At 36.8% G+C, this 16534-nt stretch overlaps 1 protein-coding gene across 2 annotated transcripts; it reads left to right on the top strand.

Moving 5' to 3' along the window:
• Positions 1-3385: 3385 nt before the first annotated feature.
• CSTF64 (cleavage stimulating factor 64) lies at positions 3386-7171 on the top strand. 2 transcript variants are annotated; one of them, XM_079067431.1, is made up of 10 exons: positions 3386-3976; positions 4175-4253; positions 4472-4646; positions 4713-4746; positions 4841-5064; positions 5163-5240; positions 5397-5432; positions 5619-5939; positions 6309-6644; positions 6714-7171. In XM_079067431.1, exons 1-10 carry the CDS (start codon positions 3946-3948, stop codon positions 6855-6857), a joined length of 1458 nt encoding a protein of 485 aa, XP_078923557.1. In that variant the 5' UTR covers positions 3386-3945; the 3' UTR covers positions 6858-7171. The 2 variants fall into 2 exon arrangements, with proteins under 2 accessions (XP_078923557.1, XP_078923550.1); XM_079067424.1 differs by having other exon boundaries at positions 5613-5939.
• Positions 7172-16534: the final 9363 nt, after the last annotated feature.

The following is a 16534-nucleotide window of genomic DNA, read 5'->3' as shown; positions in this document are numbered from 1 at the left end:
TGCATTTGTTTGTCATGTTGCATATCGTATTTTATATAATCCAAAAGTATATATATAATTATTATAAATTTCGGGGGCCTCAAAAAATTTAGCGAGATCCGGGACGGTCACCCAGCTTGCCCTCCCTCTAGGGCCGATCCTAAGTGTCATAATTAGATATTGGAACTTCAAAATTAGATATCATACCTTTATTTCCCTCTAGGGCCGATCCTAAGTGTCATAAAAGGGAAATAAAAATGCAAAAAATTTAAATAAAAATTATTAAAACTGAAATAAAATAAGTTGAGGGGGTACTCTACCAATCCAGAAAGTATCATAAAATCATAGAATACGGGTTTCGGGTAGAAAGACCAAAAGAGATTAGATATTTGATAATCAAATTTGCAATGATCCATACGCAGCTCAAGACCAACCGTATTCCGTATTCCTCACGCATAGCCCTCCATATAACGATCCCTAGTCGTACTCTATACGCATTCATCAGTGAGCCATACGCATAATAGACGTGAGAGAGGTCTTGATCAGGTAGCCTAGCTAGGGTTTTTGTAGATTATACGCGTCCTTGAAGCAGAAGATACCAAACACGACACTAGTAAGTCCCTTCGTTTCTAATTCCTAATTCGTTCTTCAATTGATGTTGCTGCCATGCATATGGATGAAAATCTCGAACAAGTAGAGCATGTTCTTTCCAAGCTTCTCCCAAACTTTTCTTATTCCTGTAAAATTTAATTCCTATCTGAATTCCATGTTTTAGGATTTTCAGAATAAAACCATGCTATACTTGTTCTTTCTTGTCCAATCTATGTCACGAGAATTCTTGTTTAATTTGTTCATAAAACCTTGCTGCTCAAGTTATGTATAGCCGGCCTCCTTGTAAGTGTCCTTAAAAAAAATGCTTGATTCCATTCATGCAATTGTTGCTACCATTAATTCCAGCCATGAGAACCATATATGCTTATCGAACTGAATTATACACTAAATAATAGATTAAATAAAGTGTACGTTGAAAGCAACCATTAGACCCTATGCTTCGCGGACCTTCATAGCTCCAAACTAGATGTCATATTTTTTGAAATCTTGATGCATAACGTCCCTACCTTGCTGCCCAATATATTACCTGGCACGTGTTAGAATATCCAGAAAAAAAACCCCGCATATGATCATGATCTCTCCAATTTTGTGAAAAACCTATGATGCCCGCCGCCTATGATCATGATCTCTCCAATTTTGTGAAAAACCTATGATAACCTCGGATTCTTGCTATAGTTCTCTTGCCAGCTGTTAGGGTCCATAGGCTATGCCAAAACTTGTCTCTTTCTTTTGTTAACAAACTACTTCACCAAAGACGCCCCCGACATTTATGCCTAGTATCCCAGCCATGAAACCGTGTGTCATGAACCCTATTCTCCGGTGTTTTTGCTTCCTATTAGCATTGATTCATTTACAATCCGTCCCTCTCTATTCATGGGTTACAAACAGCCACGACACCATAATTATTCTTGAAACTAAAGCGATATAAGCTAAACAAGATACTATTAAAACCCTATAAAAGAGTTACATTGTAGCATTCATGAAACTAATAATTAATAAGGTTGTATTTGTGAGTTGTGAATAGGGCTTTTCTTGATGAGCTAGAGAGATTACTAGACTTTTGTGTAGGTGAAAGGACATTGGAGAGGCTAAGGTGAGTACATATATTTTTTTTGAACACTATCCCCTATAGAAGTATAAAACTAAATTTTTTTGCTATTATTTTTTATCTGTGTATCATGTTATTGTGCATGGCTTTTTATGTGATTATATGGCATGCAATGTGTTAAAGAACATATTAATGATGTACATACTATACTACTTACTATACTACATATATGTGATTAAATGTGATCTTACATGGCTTTCAAAGTTGTTAAAGGGATTTAAACTTGCTAAAGGGTTAAGTGTTTTACAATATTAAAGGATTTTTACCGAAGTTTTTACACAACATTTCAAAGGGTTTAAAGTGGGAAACAGGTGTGAGATGACTATGAGAGGCCCAAGCTTACGTGTAAGGGGCTAAATATCCGAAGTAGCTTGACCGCCTTGACATTTTTGAATGTCGTTGCCTAGTGCCACAATCAGACTAGCTCTTTATGAGTGGAAAATATCGACTTCTGCTTTGTACTTGTCCCAGAGATATCGATTTGTGATTTTCACATGTTCTAATGTTAGCAACTTATGTTACTCACTTATCCTTGTGTTATTCGAAACGATCGACTTGTGTTTGCACTTGTCTTAATGTTATTGACTTGTGCTTCACACTTGTCCTAGTGATACAATAGGTCTACGGGGTTAAGGTTACATTTATTTGTGTACATGTGTGTAGTTTAATTCTTTTGGCTGTTATATGAATTTAAATCGTGTTAAGGTGTTTCAGTGGTGGTAGATATGGTTTATATGAAAATATATGTGATAAAGTGTTAAAGATGTAGACGTGATTTTAATAAATTTTAAAGTGTTTTAAATTCTAATAAGTCTAATTTTATTAGTGTCCTCAGATTTTCTAGTATGACAGTTTACTTTCTAGTATGACAGTTTACTTCAAATAAAGAAGCTTGAGAGTTTTGGAGATTTCAAGACTTAAACCTTTAGCATTTAGCATTGTACTCTATTTTCTATTCGTTTATGTTTTATTTATGGTTTGATATGTGAGTTGAATTATATTGAGTTTGATAATCATTTATTATAAAAATATTATGAGAATCTAGGAAATTCCGCTATTGAATAAAAAAATTTTGTTAAAAATTTGAGCATACATTGATTTTAAAAACAATCAAATATTAAATTTTCCGAGGAAGGAAGGTGAAGTGGAAGAATTAGGGGTGAGCATTTGGTCCTCCAGACCGGACATGAACCTGATTAGCCTCAATATATCTGGTGTAAGGTTCATCAATTTCTGCAAAACAGGTCAGGTCTAGTCTGGTCCGATTCAGATACTCACTTTACGTCCAAGAACCGGGAGCTAGATCTTGACCTGGACCTGGTAAGCCTTAACAAGTCCAATCCAAGGTCCACAAATTTGTATAAAACCGATCTAATCCAATAGCCGATTCAGTCTGGTCTGACCTGATTCGGTCCAAATGCTCACCCCTATGAAAGAATAAAGTGTTAGTGTAATTTTTTTTAATAAAAAACAAAAGTAGATAAAAATAAGTCATTTCAAGAGTATTTAATCTTTATTTACAACGGAGTTAGCCAATAATAATAATAATAATAATAATAATAATAATAATAATAATAATGTTAATTTTGAAACATAAAGACTCCCGATGTAAAAAATTATACGAACAAAAGGTAAAAAAACATAAGTTCATCCAATTTCCAGAGCTTCTATTTATTTTGTGAGGACTTGAGAAATAAGGTTTTGTTTGTAAATGTTCTTTCCTTGAACAAATAGATCGTGCTGCTCTTGCATAAAGATTTTCCCCAATCTGACGTCCAACAGATCCTTCCTTCCCTGAATAATGATAGAATTCCATTTTCACATTCTCCTTTTCCTTCTCACTCTGTAATTCTTGGGATATTTGCTGTAACTGTCAATCATATCATCATTATTTACTTTCCTTTTCTAAATCCCATTTTCTCAGTACAACATACGGATTTTAGGGTTCAATTTTGTAGAATCCCAGAATACCTCATACTCCCAATTATACAATCAGAAACGAAAAACCCTTCATTTTTCTAGTTTGTAGATTCCCCTTTTCTTATTTATTGATATTTTTTAAGGAATCAGTCGGAGAAGCGTGAGCGAACCTGTCTTGGTGGTAGTCGTGGTTTGATTGAAAGCTCAGTGGAGAAACTTTTTTATGGGTTTACTGAATAAATTAGTGAAGAAATTGGAGAGTTTACGATGCTAAGGAAGAATAAGAGGGAGCTTAACCCTATCTTCAACTTCATTTGTTAATTTTGATGGCCAATTCTCAACATCGCTGCGTTTTTGGTTCGTTATCTCCTTCTATACTTGTACATTTTCGTAACCAGGGGTTTGAGATTGAACCAAATTATAGGAAAAATATGCAGAAAATCTAAAAACCCTAACGCAGTCAATACAGTAGAGTTTATTTTCATTGTCTATGGTTTATTGGAAGTTTGTAATCAATTTAACACTTATATCATTATACGACTTGTTTATTTGCAGTTGGAAACATACCATACGATGCAACTGAAGAACAGCTTAGAGAAATTTGTGAGGAGGTTGGCCCTGTTGTATCATTCAGGTTCGTCAATTTATCTATTCCACAAAGTACTATTTTTTATTTTATTTTTTCGGTTTAATGCTGCTTGCTGCCTGCTTTAATCTGAAAAATTTATGGCTAATCATAGTAATTAGTAACATTCACCAGAATCATTGCATTTATCTTAGCACCCAATTAGTTAAAGGAGGCAATTGAAGTGCTTGATTTGATAATTTCTCTGTCTTCTTCCAACTTGTCAGATTAGTTGTGGATAGAGAAACTGGTAAACCCAAAGGTTATGGGTTCTGTGAATACCAAGATGAAGAGACAGCTCTAAGTGCTAGACGTAATCTTCATGGTTATGATATCAATGGCAGACAATTAAGAGTTGATTTTGCTGAAAATGACAAAAATAACGAAAGAAGCAAAGAACAGGTAAATTAAATGATTTGAATATAGTCATTGACATTGTCTCATTGATGATTTAATTTTTTTTTCCAGGGTCGTGGTGGACCTGGAATGGCTACAAATACAGGTAAGATTTCGCCTGAGCTGATTACTTTTGTAATAGTAGTATGAGATAATCAATGTAATATCTTTTGAAATAATGTTGTGTTCCTGTAACATAGCTCCTCAAAAACAAATTGGGGGTCCAGCTGGACATGGAGATCCTAGTGTTCACCAGAGTTTTGGTCTCCAAGATGCAATGGCTGCTGCAATTGTGATGGCGGGAGCTCTTGGAGGTGGTCAAAATGGCATCCGGAGTCAACCCATACCAGGAACAGACCCTTTGACTCTTCATCTGGCTAAAATGTCCAACACCCAGTTGACTGAGGTTTTGACTGAAGTCAAGGTATGCAGAAAGCACGTGGTTTTTATGGTCTAAGTTTTTAGTAATTAACTTGAAATAAATCAATAATGTAATTGTTTTAATGTTGATAACACAAACAGGCATTGGCTACTCAAAACAAGGAGCAAGCACGCCAACTGTTTCTTGCAAATCCACAATTGTCAAAAGCGGTTTTGCAGGTTATTTTTTGACCCTAAACTTAGTTCCATATATTCCTCTCATGATACTATCACTAGCTCATATTATCTTTCCACTAAAAGTCTTTATCTCCAACTTATTATTTAAATTTTAAAGTAAACACTTTTTAAACATCTTTCCTAATGTTTTGATTGCAGGCTCATATAATGCTGAAGACAGTTCCTCCCCAATTGGTATGCATTTACTTTCTTCAAACTTGGAAAAAAGTTGTAAAAATCATGCAACTTTTGAGAAGTGTTATAAAGCCATGTCAAATTTTTATGTGTTTCTTGGTGAAAATTACTCATTACTCATATAATAATTAATATATTAAGAAAAAGTAGATGGTTAATGGTTTTGTTTGTATGATGTAGTTACAGATGGCGGGGATTAGTCGGCAAGTTCCTGGTCCAGTGGCTCAACAATCTGGATCACAGCTTCTTTCTGGGCTGCTGCTGCTGCCGCCTCTTGCTCAAAACAAGATGCCACTTGGGTTCATCATGCCTCAAGCTCAAAGTCAATCATCACATTCATCTGTTCCCCTACAGCCCCCTCCCCGGTTTCAGACCCCACCACCACATCCGACATTATTGGGAGGAGTACAATCAGTGTCTGGAACACTTCAGTCGTTGCATCCACAACAACCTTCTATTTCTATACCCACTCCCCCTCATTCATTATTACAAGATAATGTCTTTAAGGTGCTAATGTACACTTTACTCTTGCAAATATGTAGCTATTGGAATCATGTGCCTCATAGAATAGGTTTGTTTATGGTTTTGTTTTTAGGGTAAAATGACAGAAATAGCAAAACCTACTTTAGTTGATTTGTTTATTATAGAATCCTACTTCCATTTCTTCGTATTACAACATTGTACTTTGAAAAGTCTACCAAATTATAACAATGTCATCTAGATTCAAAGCAGTTTTCATTGCTATAACTAGGTAGAGTTTTCAAAGTAGTAATATGATAAGAAAAATAAAAATATAAGTAGAATGCTATAATTGGGTCAAAGTACGATGCCTACTTTCATTAAAATAAAAATTGATGGTTTTGAATGTGTTTACAGCCCAGCTCCTCAATCGGACCTTCTATTCTTAATAATGGAGACAAGGATCATCATCATCATCATGTATTGCCTTTGCATCATAACATCCCAACTGGTGGTTGGGGGCATAATAATCATCCAATTCCAAACAATAACACTGCTTCAAAGTTACAAGAAAATGGACATGGACATGGACGCGACAACAGCAACAGCGATCAAATTAATCATCATCCAACAAAATTATTGAAAATGGAGGATGGAAAAGCTGCCCCTTTCTCACCTACACCTACTCCACATATAAATCAAAACCACTTCTCAAAAGCAGGGCCCATAGACTCCCAGAAGCAGAAACTTGAGGTATTTATTTATATTAAAAAATAAATTGGTGTGTATGATTAATCGATTGTCTGAATGGGTTGGGTGCAGGTTCTTCCCTCTGGCTCGGAATCGGAATTATTGGAACAAGTGATGAATCTGACAGCAGAGCAGTTAAGCTCTTTGCCTCCAGAACAACAGCAGCAAGTCATTCAGCTTCAGCAGATGCTTATTAGACAAAAGTCCACTTATTAATCAAACCCAAACCCATTTCACAACAACATTCATTTGCATTGCTCTTGTCTTTCCAAATCTGCAATACACAGATCACAGATGTAGACCACACCAGCGGCTGCAAAAGTTTATAAACAGATTGCAAATCATTATCTGTTGGTTGCTGTTTTATTTTTGTAAAAATTTTGTAGGCTGGATTATAAATCATATATCTCTAATTCTCTCGATTGTATTGTTAAAGTATTTCACAGACTTGTTTTCGTTTACATATTTCTTTTTTTATTGCAAACTAATATAAATTCCTATCTTTTGACAACATGATTGCGCGTTTATTATTTATACTTATCAAGTAACAGATATAACTCGCAGTCTAGCACAATCCCAATATTATAACAAATATGTTATAAATTATTGTTACAAGAAAAATAATAACACGTAAAGAAATCCTAAATCAAGCAACCGCCTCTTGAAAAGTTGAAATTGAATGTTCCTTACATGGCAGCGTTTCACATAAACATGTTTGTATCAAATTTTGGTTTATTGCAATGTTTGTAATACAATTGAACATTGTTTATTGAGTTTGTTATATGCAAAAAACTGAACTATAAAATTTGAAAGGTTGCAACTTGTGAGTTCGATTTTAATGATTCTTTTAAAAGTTAATGTTACTTTGGTGTAAATAAACGTACTTGAAAAAAAAAAATTATATCAAGTTTTGCTTTACTCTCATATAGGTAGCGCATAAAACTCAACTTCAAAATTTCAAAATTTTATTATATACAAAAATCCGATTATTTGTGCATCAACGTGAATATATAGATTTCTTCCAAACAATAATTTTAACAAACATAATTACAACAATAAAAGATAACGCTTACAAAATTAGAATAACTTAACAAACAATAGTATTAGCGAGCATACATTTATATAGAATATTTGTATTATTTTGTATTTATCTTTTTAGTTGAATTGTGGAGTTTTAATTTTTTCTTGACCCACTTAGCAGCGAAGGTTGCAAAAATAATGGCTATCTGGACATTTTGTTTGATTTTTGTCTAAATTTTGAAACAAACTTATAAGAGTTATTTAAATTTAATTTTTTATTTTTGTTTATTTTTCTGTACAGCTCTATTATGGTAATATCATAACTTTTTTCGAAGCTTTCTATTTTAAACAATATTATAGTGGATTTAGCGTAAAAAAGCACTTCTAATTTGGTTAGACATGTATTTTTTTTTTCTGTTTTTTTTTTGGTATGTACAGAATATGAATACATTATTCAGTTTAAATCGACTATCAGTATAAGAAAACCAGTTATGCCATTATGGTTGGCTTGTTGCTTATGATGATTCGATTGAGTTCATATTAATTTGACTTATTTTGTTTCTAAAATTATCAAAACAAACTTATGGCCTAAAACGAACAAACCAAAAGAATGTTTAGATTTATTTAGAAGAATGGATGTGTATTATGGAAAACCGACTACAAAAGGCCAACACGCAAAGAACTAAAAAAAATATTGTTCCCAACCAATTTCAGAAGTCTAGCACGTGAGTTTTGTTTTTCTGAAACAAAAATGATAATAGTTGAATTAACGTTAAAAAGTTTACGTAACATATTAATAATATATTATGTTAAAGCACTTTTACAAATATATTTTGTATTAAATTAATATAGAATTTTATATTAATATTTTAACAATTTATGTGAGCATCAAGTTCTAATGAACTTGTTTAATTATATAAAAAACTTTATACATTGATTTTTCTGGTCTAAACATATATATATTTTTTTCTAAAAACATTTATATTTACCGATTTTTTCTTAGCTGATTTACCTGTATTCTTCCGGTTTTATGAATAGTTTCGAAAAGTCTTCACTTTTTTTTTTCAATCCGATTTTATACATACTTTCGTTTCAGAAACCCTCATAGTTGACATATTTTTGCCTGGACCAACTTTTCATTTTGGCTTTCCTTTTTTTTCTTCTTCATGTTTTTTATGGTGTGGTCGATAGTTTTCAATAAAAAAAATATGGGAAAGATATTTATTTTTTTTAAAACAAGGATAAATAATGTTTTGTCCGATTCTTGTTGGCAAAATACATATCCAAATGTATTTACATATTGCTAACATCCTTTTCTCGAGTTTTAAAATTAAAGAAAGTGAAGGAAAAAAAAGGAATAAAAGGAAGAGTTGTTTTTCTTAATTAGGTGTGTTCTCGAGTTGAAATAAAATAGAAGGAAAATAAATGAAAATTATGTTCTTAAGTTGGAAGAAAAGGAAAAGAAATTTTGCCCGTTGTTGATATATATATATATATATATATATATATATATATATATATATATATATATATATATATATATATATATATATATATATATATATATATATATATATATATCATTTACCCTCTATATTTTATATTTTAAAAACATGTTCTAAGCAATGGTGGACTTATATAGTGTCCGGGGGTCCCAAACCACTACTTCGATTCAGACCGTTAGTATAATTTTTTTCTATTAGGTGCAATGTTTTTGAAATATGAGTTCACTGTTGCTTTTTTGGTGCCACCACTGTTAGGAGCATAAAATGCACATTTTTATATGTTCATTTCATTTTAATTCAAGTATTGCATAACATTTAGTTTAATTTTGCATGCATTTTTGCATTTTCGGGACATTTTCGAGGATCAATCTACTTTTGATAGTTTTGGTGGATGTTTCAGGGGCGTTCGGGAATTTGGGCATGCTTAGGATGGTCAAGGGATGCTCTTTGCAAAATTTTAGAATTTCTGAAGCAAGATTGAAGAAAACAAGATTTTGGAATTAGATATTCACTCAGAGCATTCCACGGTCGTGGAATGAAGTTCTCGACACAAAAATTTCTCATTCCACGGGCGTGGAATCTCAAGGCAAACCATTTCACAGTCGCAGAATTGGATCTAATAGTTTTTTGGACTTTTTAACTTCCGATTAAAAGAGGATTTCTGGCAATTTTCAACACAACTTCTAACCTAGACTTCAAGATGGTGATTTTGGGAGATAATATCATCATTTAGTACTTTAGAAACACTATTTCCTTGATTTTGTAAGTTTATTTGAAGACCAAAACTTGTTGAATTTGTGATCTAAGTTAGTCATGTGTGCTTAACTTTTCCTTTCATTTCCGGTTCTAGCTTCATAATTACTTGTTGTTTAGATTGTGATATCATTATGTTTGAAAACTATCATTATATTTGAATATGAAAATAATTTAAAATAGCCAAACTCCAATCTATGATTGGAATCTAAACTCAATAGCCCAAAAATAGAATGTCTTCTTCATATTTTAATATTGAAAATTTGTAGAACTCCATAAACAACAACATGAAAAACAAAGGAATTATTAGTCAAAACAAGAAAGTTGGTCCAAACAAAAACTTTTGCAAAATATGAGTGTTTTTCCAAAAAAAAAAAATTAGGGTTTGTTCGGATTAACGAGAAACACAATTTACTTATGATTATACACATTCATTTTTAGTTTTTCCATTGTTATTAATTTCGATTCACGTGAATGTATTTTATGTATCTTTTATGACATCTATTCCATGTATTTACATCATATTTAACATTTTAATCTCATGCATTTTACATATTTTGGGACTTTTATTTAAATTGGTGGAACCATTTGATTTACATATTTTTTTAAGATTAGAACATGTTTAGGATGTTGTAGATGAGTTGCATTTCAAGTTTCGCGGAGATTAGATTTGATATGTAAAAATTAAAATTTTCGAAGATTCAGACATTTTTTAGGAGTTACACGCCTTAGCACCCTTTTCCTTGGGTTTGACTCAGTCGAGTCCATCAAAAAGATGATTTTAGGTTTCAGGAGTGTTGACTTGGTTCAGTCACTTCAAGCCTAAAAAAACGGTAAACTACACCATATGAGCGACGCAGGTCAACGTACCCTAAGACACACATGGGAGGTCAATCGCGAAACACTAGCAAATTTTGGGAGTGCCAGGGATTGAACCATTGACATCTTATTTGGAATTCCGCACCTCAATCCCTAGACTCCCATCGCAGGAGATTCACTCCAAAACTACACATAAACTTGGTCAAGTTAGTTCAAAATTAAGAAAAATGGGATGGAATGGTTTACTCGGTCGAGTTGGTTCAAAGGGTAAGTTTGACTCGGTTGAGCCAAACATAAAACTTGCTCAACACATTTTTCAGTCTATAAATACATACCTAGGTCTTTATCTCACGAAGACCCGGTTTTTGGAGTATGAGCAATGACATTTGGAGCAAGGAAACATTGAAAAACACAACATAAAAAGGTGAGGTAAATATGCTCTTGCTTGATGCAACTAAACAAGTTCCTCAATATGAAAAAATTTCTTCAGGATCTTTGCACATCAAAGAAAAAGCTATAAGGTAACAAAACTATAAAAGTATGTGAAGATATTTATGCTATTTTACAAAAAGGGTTGCCTACAAAGATCCGGATGTTTTCACGGTTCCTTATAGATTAGGAAACCTTAATTTTTCCAACAACCACTCTATATCTTGGTGCATTTGGCAATATCCTACCATATTCAATTTTTAAAATATTAATGTAAAACCATTGAAGAAAACCAGGATAACTATTTAATTGGATAATCATTCTATAGTGCAACACCCGAAATTTAGGAGGCTAATTATGGAAAATAAAACCTCATTTTGAAAGGTCAACTCGTCGAGTTTAAGGCATACACTCGACGAGTAAGAATTATTGGTCTCGCGCATTTTCGAAGATCAACTCGATGAGTTGGAAGGGACCAACTCGATGAGTTGGTCGTGGTTTGGGAAACCCTAAAATCGGGATTGTGCACCCTATTTAAACAACTTAAGCTCTAAGGTTTGGTCTCATTTCCAGCCTCCATCGACCAAAACCATAACCTCGAGATCCTAACGTCATTTTTGAGTGTTGTGAGTCCATAAAGAGTGTTTCTTTAATGTTTTCTTGAAGGAGTTGAAGTTGGTGATGCTTAGTGGAAGGGAGAAGCTTGAATCCATGGATTTCTCTGTTGAGGCAACCATATCAAGGTATAAAGTCGACACCTTGACTATTCATTTGCTAGATCTCTTCATGGAGAAGTTTATGGCCTTTAGTAGCTTATTTTAGTGTCATTCTTGGATTTGAGCATGCCATGAAGTTATGACTTCAGATCTAGGCATTTCATGGCCTATGAGACTTAAAGTTGCCAACTTTATCAAGTCTTGGCCCTTCTCCATGCCCTAGACCTCTTATGAAGCTTAGTTTTGGTGTTTTTAGCCTCTTGATACTTTGCATAGACGTAAAGTTAGCAACTTTACGTGGTATCTCAGCCCTCGGGGACCAGATCTATGGTTTGGAATCATTGGACTCGATTGGAAGTGACTGAATGGGTTAAGACTAAAGAAACTCGATGAGTTGTTTATCCAACTCGGTGAGTTGGGTCGTGGTCCCCCGACCTTTCTGATTACTGAGCAAACTCAACGAGTCGATGAGATGACTCGGCGAGTTGGCTAAGGTTTTCTTGGTTTCTAAAGATTGAAGAACTCGACGAGTTCAAGGAAGGACTCGACAAGTTATATTGAAAAGTCCCGATTATGTTATAGGAAAGAACTCGACGAGTTGGATCGCGATTTCACGACTCTGTGATTCATGGGAACTCGACAAGTTAAAGGTCAAACTCGACGAGTTGAGTCAACTCGGAGTGTTGAATTTGACCTTTGACTTATGCTTTTGACCAAGTTTGTCCAAATGAGTGTTTGAGATTACCTGATTCATATTAGAGGTGAATATGGGCTTAGGATAAGACCCATATGGGATTGGGCTCAATCTGGAAAATTGAGCCATTGGTGGACCTCTATGGATTTTACAGTTTTGGGACCTTGTTGGTGTAACATCCGGAATTCCAGGTATCATAATTTAGATATTTGTTTGAGATGAGAAGAGGGACTCGACGAGTTGACGCCTAAACTCGTCGAGTGGGATCGCGACTGATGACTCGGATTAATGAATGGACTCGACGAGTGGGAGGGTCGAGTCGACGAGTCCGCGCTGTGGATAGAAACCCTAAATCTTTGGGCCAGTGCCCTATTTAAAGGACCTTATGGCCTTCATTTGTGGCCGCACACCCAATTGAGAAACCCTAACGAACCAGAAAGCATAGAGAGTGAGGGAAGGAGCTAATTACTTCACTTTTAGTGCATTCTTGCAGGAAGGAAGGAGGGGATTCAAGCTAGGCTGATTGAGGAGATCAGATCTACTATCACTTCATCAAAGGTTGTTGTTTGAGGTATGAATCCATGCCTATTTTCGTGTATATAGTAGATCTCATGAATCTAGGGTTTATTTACCCCTTCTTTAGTTGGAATATGGGGCATGTGGAGTCCCATTGAGGAATAGACTTTAGATCTGGACCTTGAGAGGTCCAGAGAGTCCCAATCATCCAGCTTTATGCAGTCCCATAAGAGTTTTGAGTCTAGGGTTCCATTTTAAGAGTTATTTCACCAAATAGAGCCATATGTGCGATGCATGAACATAAAGATGGGACCTTTACGTGACTTTTGGGTGTTAGAAGGTCATATCTATAAGTTAGAGAAACAGATCTGACCTCAGAAGGTCGTTTGAGCATTTTCATGGAGGAAACTCGTCGAGTCCATGAGAGGACTCGACGAGTCGGATCGTGTTGTTCCGCGATTCGTGATCAGTGGTAACCCGTCGAGTGAAAGGTTAACTCGACGAGTCGAGTGAGGCCTTAGGAGGATTCAGAGGATACGCATGAACTCGCCGAGTCACCCGAGTGCACTCGACGAGTCTGGTCAAAGTTGGACTGTTGACTGGAGTTGACTTTTCGTTGACTTTTAGGGTTTGGTCAACATTTGGACAGTTGGACCATTGGAGGGGTAAAATGGTCTTTTCCCCTTCTGAGAGATTATAGGAAGGGATTAGTCTAGCCTATGAGAATCGTTGTTAATTAGAGATAAATTACTTTATGTGATTAGGCAGAGGCTAGATCAGTATTTCGAGTTCGAGACTTTCTGAGATTACCCGAGGTGAGTCTTCTCACTATACTTTACCTAGAATGGTAACTATGTGTGACCGGAAGGTCTTATGTATTTATATGAGTTATGTGACTTATGTGAGATGTTTACTGTGATATGTATATGCTGAATGAATTGGGTCAGAAGGCAAACAAAGTTGGGGTCGGAAGGCAAGGCATGGTAGGGCCGGAAGGTCTACCAGAGCTGTGGGACCGGAAGGTCCCACTGAGACACATTCACCGGAAGGTCATGCGATGCTATAGCCTCGAGAGGCTAATACGTGAATGTGGTATTTTGGGGAACTCACTAAGCATTTATGCTTACCGTGTTATGTGATTTGTGTTTCAGGTACTAACGAGGACTGCGGGAAGGCGCCGGCATGATTTGTACACACTGGCAGAGGATTTTGTAATTGAGATTTTGGGATATGTTTTACTGTGATAACATTCGATACACTTGAGTTTTGAAATGATTTATATGAGATATGATATGTTTGAAAAATGAAAAATTGTTTTAAATTTTCACGTCGTTACAAGTTGGTATCAGAGCCTTGGTTTGAGGGATTCGGATGCACCTTCGGGCGTATCTGAACTCAAACTGAGGATTTGAGAAAATTTTACATAGAATAAACTATTTTTCTAAAAGAGTAAGAGATTTTGAGACAAGCAGAACGGAACAGTGTGTATGATTAGCCAGCGCCCGAACGGTGATTTCCCAAAATACCCTTACATTATGTGTTATGAGATATTATGTGATATTCATATCTTAGGACTAGGGTGGCCTGATATGTGATGCCTTAGCCTAGGATTTTATGCTGCTGTGAGTTGCTTTGAGTGCATGTAGGTAGCGGAGAGTAGCTTGTGAGAAGTCTGCTTGAGAGTAGGCTGAATTCAGAGGGTATAGAGTACTTGCGAATTGGGATCCTAGGAGGAGGACTTGGGGTAGATAAAGATACGGTATGGAAGGTAGTATTGGGCCCGTACTACTGAAAGCACCGGATCGGTAAACATCCCAAGTAAGAATCCTTAGGGTGCTAAGGAACAAGTAGGAACAGTTGATCGAGTGTGAGTAATCTCGGTCGAGTCTATGATTATTTTATGTCATGTTTCAGAGGCATCATGGTGGGGACGCGCCACAACCCAGGAGGCAGTGGTACCAGTGGTACTAGTGATGAGGAGATCCGTAGGATGATTCACGAGGAGGTGGCCGCAGCCATTCGAGCTGAGATACCGGAGATGTTTGGGTCTATCAAGACCACGCTGATTGAGACATTTGACGAGCGATATGCTGCTCTGACCGAGGCGGCTGCTGCTGCAGCCACTGCAGCTGTCGTTGCCGCGAGGCCGCAGGGGGGTGACTCGTTGTTGTAGTAACACGAAGCCAGCAGAGTTTGACGGGACTCAGGATCCGATATCCGCGATGAGGTGGATATCTGACATTGAGGGATGCTTCTACACATGCTCATGTCCTGAGCATCTGAGGGTACGGTTCACACTGAACCAGCTTCGCTTGGGGGAGAAGGACTGGTGGAAGTTTGTGACGGCTGACTTCACTCCTGTAGAGCTCACTGTAGTGACTTGGGAGAGGTTCACCACTATGTTTCGTGATGAGTATGTCCCTACGGTGGAGAGGGAAAGGTTAGCCCAGGAGTTCTTGTCCCTCAAGCAGGGGACCGAGTCTGTGGCAGTGATTACGAGGATGTTTCATGAGAGGGCGTTGTTTTGCCCTGAGCACGTGTCTTCTGAGCAGGTACGAATGAGCCAATACTTGAGCATTTTGAGGAGGGATATTTGCGAGTTCGTGGCGAACTCGTCATACCGGACATTTGCTGAGCTTCAGGCAAATGCCCGGAAGAGGGAGATTGAGCTAGAGACTCAGGCCAGGGAGGATGCGGAGTATCAGAAGGGGGATAGGCGACCGGTACAGTCTCAGCCGGCAGCCAAGCGGGCGAAGCCCGCCGATTCGAGGACTGGAGGCCAGAAGGGCCGCACTTGTGGGAAGTGCGGCAAGGGACATGAGGTGACTTGTCGGGCGGGTGCTTGCTACAAGTGTGGCAAGGAGGGGCATATAGCCAAGGATTGCCCCAAGGGGTTCATGGTTTGTTTCCACTGCAATCAGATTGGCCATCGGAAGGTCGAGTGCCCACAGCTGACGCAGGGACCAGCACAAGGATCTGCCCCTGTTACTGCACGAGCTACAGAGAGTCGGCCAGTGAAGGCTGAGGTTCCGAAGGCTCGTGAGAGACCCTTTTAGTTGACAGCGGAGGAGGTCCGCACAGCGCCCGATGTCGTGGTTGGTATGTATTCTTTTGTTTACTTATTATGAGATTGTAATATTGTTCTTATATTGTGGTATGCATAGGTACTTTTCTTGTGAGTTCTGTACCTGCCTTAGTGTTATTTGACTCGGGTGCGAGTCGATCTTTCGTGTCATTGGCGTTTAGCCAGCACATCAGTATCCGACGAGAGGCGTTGAGTCGACCTCTGCGACTTTCTATAGCCGATGAGTGAGCGGTGTATGCTACTGATGTGATTCGAGGATGTGTACTCGGGATTTTCGGTGTTGAGTTCCCGATAGATCTGGTACCGATTGCGATGGGGGATGTCTGTGTCATCATGGGCATGGACTGGTTGAGCCG

Source organism: Lactuca virosa, chromosome 1, assembly GCF_052849685.1.
Source record: "Lactuca virosa cultivar CGN04683 chromosome 1, Lactuca_virosa_CGN04683_v6, whole genome shotgun sequence".
In the NCBI taxonomy this organism is placed as follows: domain Eukaryota; kingdom Viridiplantae; phylum Streptophyta; class Magnoliopsida; order Asterales; family Asteraceae; genus Lactuca; species Lactuca virosa.
The sequence above is the reverse complement of the archived record's forward strand: the minus strand, read 5'-3'. Positions and strand labels throughout refer to the sequence as shown.